The sequence below is a fragment of the Tupaia chinensis genome, unplaced genomic scaffold (genome assembly GCF_000334495.1).
Source record: "Tupaia chinensis unplaced genomic scaffold, TupChi_1.0 Scaffold000335_1, whole genome shotgun sequence".
NCBI classification, from domain to species: domain Eukaryota; kingdom Metazoa; phylum Chordata; class Mammalia; order Scandentia; family Tupaiidae; genus Tupaia; species Tupaia belangeri.
The window spans coordinates 121,907-128,313 of record NW_006159829.1 but is presented as its reverse complement, the minus strand read 5'-3'; the positions used below and the strand labels follow the sequence as shown (position 1 = coordinate 128,313).

The 6,407-nt window shown below is 69.9% G+C and overlaps 1 protein-coding gene across 1 annotated transcript in view; it reads right to left on the bottom strand.

Annotated features, from left to right (window-relative positions):
- Positions 1 to 6,312, bottom strand: part of PLEC (plectin) — a gene marked incomplete in the record, with an annotated part of 65,460 nt that extends 59,148 nt beyond the window's left edge. The window contains 1 exon segment of the mRNA XM_027773273.1: positions 5,760 to 6,312. Coding sequence (XP_027629074.1) covers positions 5,760 to 6,297 — 538 coding nt within the window.
- Between the last annotated feature and the right edge of the window lie 95 nt (positions 6,313 to 6,407).

The following is a 6,407-nucleotide window of genomic DNA, read 5'->3' as shown; positions in this document are numbered from 1 at the left end:
GCCCCGGGCCTCCAGCGCCTCCTTCACTGCAGCCCAAGCCCACCTTTCCTGTGCCATAAAGCACTGCCACCACAGGTCACAGCCCGGAAGCTAGTGACCAGCGGGGAGAGCAGAGTGCAGCCTGGCTGCCTGCCCCACAGCACCCAGCACCTGCCTCAGTCAGCCCTGTGCAGCTCAGCCCTGAGCTCAGGGGCGGGATGGCCGCTGGGCAGACCTGGCCTCCTGCCCAGGCCCGCCCACCTCAGCTCTGCCCAGGACTGCGCTGTGCACCTGCCAGCCCGTCAGTACACAGTCTGTACACGGTTGCTGCGGAGGAGGGACCCAGGGCGAAGCCCACCCTAGCCTTCCACCCGCCAGTCCAGAAGGTCTGCGGGTGAGGGCAGGGCCCGCCCACGCGGGGAGCAGGCAGTGTCCCAGGCGTCGGAGTGTGGCTCAGGGACAGGGGGCGGGCAGGGAGACCTGGGGGCGGGGCCAGGGGTGGCTGAGCCTGGGGCAGCGCAAGAGGCGCTTACCTTCTGCATCCGGCGCGGGCCGACGCCCCCTGCGCCAGTGCCACACAGCAGCCAGGGTGACGACGTGGCCCACCACCACCAGGGAGGGAAACAGGCTGCCCGAAGGCTCCATGGCCGCCACGCAGAGCAGGCAGCACCGAGCTCCAAGCGCCGGACTGCGGCTCCGAGACGCTACAGCCCCCTCCCTGCCTGAGGGCAGGAGCCCCAGGGACCAGAGCCCGCCCTGCCGGTGGGGACCGCCCTCCGCACTGCCGCCCCACAGGGGATGCCCAGTCAGCCGCACCAGCTCCGCTCGGGCCACAGCCACCGCCTCCTCTCCCTCCTCCCTCCGCGGCGCGGGCACGGGCGCGGGAGCGGGAGCGGGCGCGGGAGCGGCAGCTCCCCACGACGGCCCAGCTGTCCTCGCAGAGCTATGGACGCTCAAGGTTAGCTGGAGCCTTAACCCCTGCCTCCCCAGGCCACACCCGCTGGGAGGAGGGGCCTGGCCAGTGGGGGCAAGCGCAGCCCCCAGCCCCGCCCGGTGGCCTCAGCCTTCCCCTCCCCGGGCTCCCACAAGGAGGGCCAAGCACCCAACTCGGCTTCCCAGGGGGTCCTCCCGGGACAGCGGGAGGCGCTGAGCGAAGATGCCAGGGCTCCACCCCGGGCCTGCAGCTCACCCTAGCACGCTCAAAGACAGATGCCTTCTCCCCCCAAGTCCCCCACTTCTGTGCGGCCATGGGCAGGCCTTCTGCCCCGGAAGGACGCCAGCGCCCCTCGGCCCAGCCCTGGTGCCCCGGCTGGGTCCCAGAGAGCTGCTCCCAATATCTAGGGCTGCCCCACCTACCGGGCACAATCTTCATTGGGGACAGCGACAGGAGCCCACGGGGCGGACAGGGAGCAGGCGAGGGGTGTGGGGAGGGTCACAAGCCCCTCGGAGGCGGCCAGCACGCAGCGGTGGCGGCTCCGCTGCTCGGTGGGAGGAGGGCACGGCCCTGCCGCCCTCACCAGCAGTCCTGGGGGGGGCGGTGGGCAGGGGGCCCAGGGGCTATAAATATCCGGAGAGGGCAAGCAGGGCCGTCATCTGCCCAGACTTAGAACATGACGTGCAGCTCCGGGGCACCCAGGCCCTGAGCCTTCCCTGGAGCCCAGGCGGCGCCACCGTACACTCCCCCAGGCTCCCCGGGGTCTAACGAGGAGCTGCCGGCCTCAAGGACCCGCCTTGGATGAGGCCCATGGGGCTGGGGCTCAGGTCCCCGTGGGAGAGGTTCTCCTCCGGGGCCCCTCATGGGTGCTCTTGAGAGACACCACATAGCCAAGGCGTGTCACCCCCCTTCTCCCAGAGGGCCCTGCGCAAGTCACAACACCTGGCCCAGGATGGACAGGACAGCCTCCCAAGGTCACCCTGCCTGCCAGGGACCGGGCTACTCACAACGGGGCCCAGGCCACTGTGCGAGTGCCCCCAGACAGAGCTGCCCCTCCTTCCTCAGGCCTCTCTACTGTCCCAGAGGGTCTGGACTGGGAGGGAGAGGTCCTGGCCACACCCAGAGGCCCCACCCACCCTGGGCTGCGGAAGGCCTGAGGTCAGGGGTCCTGCTGCAGGCAGTCCCAGACCACGTCCGGAGCCGACTAGACCTCATGCACCGGGGCACAGGACGTGCACGCTCAGCATGCATGCGACAGGGACGCAGTCCTGGACCCCCTCCTCCCAGGGAACCAGAAGCCTGGACCGCCAGGCCCGGGTGGAGTCGCCGCGACAGCGGGCCCCGCCACGCGGCCCCTCACGCGGCCCTTCCTACACATCCTACCACTCGATGTCAGTCCCAAGGAGCCCAGGAGGTCGGGGCTATGCCGCTGGCCCACTGCAGACAGGACCGGCACAGGAGGGGCGTGGGGCCATGCAGGCTCGCCCGGACCTGGCACTCCCCAGGCCACAGCCTCCCTGGCAGCCAAGCACCTCTGCTTCAGGAGAGGGCCGGCTCAGGCACCTCGAGGTCAGGGGCACGGCTGCCCCACAGGCAGGCCAGAGAGGCCATCACTAGACAGCATGGGCAGGGCAGGGCCGAACCAGGCAGGCACGGCCCTTGGCCCTCTCTATCCACCCCTGCACAGGCTGCAGGAAGCCTCAGAGGAGCCCATGACCCCATAGCCAGGTGAAAACTCTCCCAGAGGCAAAGCACCGTGGCTGGCAGGGGCAGCTCCTGTCACCTCACAGAGGCCACTGCCTCCAGGATGCCCCATCCCGACCCACGCAGCCCTGGGCAGTCCTGAGAGGGGCCGTGCCCAGCCTGGGGCTCTCCCTCCCCTTCTCTGCGCCTCCTGAGCCCCAAGCCCCGGCCCTGCCTTGCCCTACCTTGGCCCAGCTGGATCAGCTCCTCCATGCTGTACCTTTCCATGCTGCCAGCACAGGCCAGGCTGCTGGGAGCCAGAGCCGCAGCCAGAGCCGGCAGAGGAAGGCAGGGCAGGAAGAAGGGAAGGGTGGGAGGCAGAGGGAGGGCTCGTTCGTGTCCCTGGCCTCCCCACCCCATTCTAGGCGCAGTGGCTCCTCCTCATCGCCATCCCTGAGTCAGCGAGCCCAGGAGGAGCCCAGCAGAACCCCAGCCCGTGGACCAAGGGGTCAGATCCGCCCGGGCAAGGCAGCCTGGGGGTGCAATGCAGCCTGCCTGCCCCTGAGCCTTCAAGCACAGCCCACTGGCCTCCCTACTGTGCCTGCCCTGCCCACCCACTCCTTCAGACCTCTGCCACCCAACCCCACGTTCCAGGAGCCCATCTACCCAGCAACATTCTCGGTGGCAGCATGGAAGCAGGGCCATGCATCCTGCCTCTCCTCGCCCCCCACACTCCACCCCAAAGCCGGCCCCTTCCTCTGCCCCAGCCCCTGGCACCCAGCCCAGTCCCGGGTGCTGTGGGTCCCGGCGGGCACACACCACCCAACCGCCCGTGTCCGCATTTGTCCTCTACGCCACTTCCTACGGCCGCGCGAGGCCCAGAAGGACACACGTCCACCCTGTAACTGCTGCACAAGCTGCCAGGGCGCACAGCCCCGGGCACACAGGCACGCCCGGCCCTGTGCGCGGCAGCAGCCGTCACCGCACCTCCCGCCCTCCCACGACAGAGCCACACGCAGTGCGGGGTGAAAGTGCACGGTGCACGAGTAGGCGAGCTGGGCCAGCCTGTGGCCTGGGGCGAGGGCGCCCAAACCCACGTAGCCACTGTGTGGTGCGAGCCCTAACCCCGCGGCGTGAGAAGGCACACCAGTGTGCGCGCGTGTGTCTAGAACCCAGAGGGAGGCAGAGACAAGCGGAAGGGACCCTGGGGTGGCCGCCCCTGGTGCTCCCTCCTCTCCCTGGCTCCCCACGGTGCACACACGTGTCCCCAGCACACTGAAACCAGGCAGGTGGGGACCGTGAGCCTGTCACGTGGGCCCCGTTGGAGCAGGCGCTCTGGGCACGCGATAAGAGTCGGGCCTCCAGGAGCCTGGGGCCGCCTGCCACAGCTGTGGCCTCCCTCCTCCCCAACCGTTCCCCCTCTGCTAGGTGACTAGCAGGCACCTCCTCAGAGGGTCCTCCTGATTCCCCTGAAGCCACCGCCCCCACCATTTTCTCTTTGTCCAGTCCATCCCTGTGGGGGTGAGGGTTTGACCTGGGGCGGGGGCTCAGGCCGGGGCCAGCCCTGGCCTGTGTGTGGCTGACCATAAGGCGGATGCCTCCCCTTCCCCTGAAGACCAGGGCTGAGGACAGAGGCAGCCCAGCCACTGGTGACAGTGCAGATGCCCTGCAGACTCCCGGCCTGCAGGCGCCTCACCGTGGGGACGCACAGGCTGCCCCTGTGGCTCGGTGCTCAGTCACTTCAAACTTGGAGCGTCGGTCAACGATACTGATGGCATCAGGTGCCACCCCATATGTCCAGCTGCAGCCCCACCACGGGCCTACCCCGGCCCCACACCACACCCAGACCCGAGGGCTAAGGGGGTGGGCGGGCTGGGAGGGCGCCTGGGGCCTGACTCAGCCTGGAGCCAGGCTCATTTCCTGCTGGAAACTCTGAGCACCACCGCGGCTGTGCTGGGGAAGAAGGCTGAGTCACCTCAGCCGGGGAGGGGGTGCCCGCACTCTGCCCACTGCGGCCACACCCAGTCCCCCCAGCCCGTGCCCAGCTGCCTGCCCAGTTGGCCTGGCCATGGACCAGGAAGGAGGGAGAAGAGGGGAGGATGGGAAGAGGGCTGGTTCCTGAGCAGCTGGCGGTGGGCATGAGGTGGCGAGGCGCCCACCCAAGCACTCTGCATCCCCCACCTCTTCTCCAGGGACGCTGCCAGCTGCCATGGTTCACAGACAGGCCAAACAGCCAAAGGCCTCTAGGACCCTGCCTGCAGCTCCACTGGCACCCTCACAGGGCAGTGCCTGGGCTGGATCACCCACCTCGCAGCCCAGCGCACTCCTACCCGCCTGCCTGGGAGAGAGGGCTCCTCCCAGGGGGCAAGCCGCAGAGGGTGGGGTCAGGCCTGCCTGGTGCCAAGGGCCCGAGCTGGCACTGAGGGTTCCAGGGTGCGGGCGTGAGCCTCGCTGCCTGAGACACACCTGCCCTGCTGGGTACTGGCACAGGTACCTGGGCACAGGATGGCCACAGGGAAGCAGAGCGAGGGGCCTGGGAGGGCTGGGCTAGACCGCCGCAGGGCCCGTCCTGGCTCTGATGTGCCAGAGGCATCTCACCCCACCCCATGCAGGGTGCCCCAGGCTACTACCAACTCCAAGGCGGCCATGCTTCCGGCCACAGGACACTCAGCACCCTGGGCACGAGAGCAGACCCAAACACACAGGCGGGCAGGCAGCCCCCAAGCCACGCTGCCAGAGCTCGGCTACCTCACGCCGTGCACGCCCGGCAGCCCCCAGCGCTGCGCACAGGGAGAGGTGTGAGGGCAAAGGGGAGAGCAGTGCAGAGCCAAGCGGGATTGGGTGGGGCTGTGCCGACAGCTGGCCACGCCAGTCCAGGCACTCGAAGCCCCGCCTTCCGCCCGGGGTGCCTGGGGATGGCCTGGCAGCCAGTGGCCCCACAGGCTCCTCTGTGGCCTGCCCGGCCCAAAGTCCCGGATACCGGAGGAGCCACGTGGGCCCATTGACCAGAGCCCGCACCCTCAGGCCAAGAGGGCGCCACCTGCTGGCCGGAACACGGCTGCCACCACGTGCTGGGGCCCAGGCCCCCAGGCCTAGCCAGGCACCCCAACAGCCAGAATAATCCCCTTCCCCCTCTCACCGCCTGGGGCGGGGCGCAGCTGACCTGTGGTTGGGGCAGGCTCTGGGCTGGGCCTGGCCAGGGTCGCCAGGGTGGTGGCAGGCTCCAGGGGGGTCTCCAGTGGCCCCTCCTCAGGCTCCTTCCTGCGGTAGACCCGCCGCTCCTCACGGGCAGGGTCCTCAGCCGACAGCAGCCCCCGCTTGGGTGGGCAGCCCAGGGGACCCTGCACGGTCTGCACGTGGGGGGTGCGGCGCGCAGGCGTCACCATGGCGACAGGGCGGCGCACCCGCTGCAGGGAGGCCGGCACGATCTCCGGCGGCAGGTGCAGGTACTGGCGCAGGTGGGCGACGCCCTCGTTGGTGAGGTACCAGTAGCAGTGGCGCCAGGCAAAGGTCTCCCGTACCAGGCCCCGGGCCCGCAGGGAGGCCATGGCACGCGCGACCTGCAAGTTGGTGACGCCAGGCACGTGCGGGTGCAGGCTGCGGGGCCGCCGGTCCTTCTTGGCCACCATCACACCCTCGCGGAAGAGCACCTCGTAGATGGCCCGCAGGTGGTCCAGCGGCATGAGCATGCCGGCCACCATGGCTGCGGGGGCCGGCGGGCACGGGAGGGCGGCGGGTGGGGCACTGCGAGGCAGGGCGTGCGGCCGGGCGGGAGAGGGGCCCGCAGCGGGGACAGCGGGGAAGGGAGGGC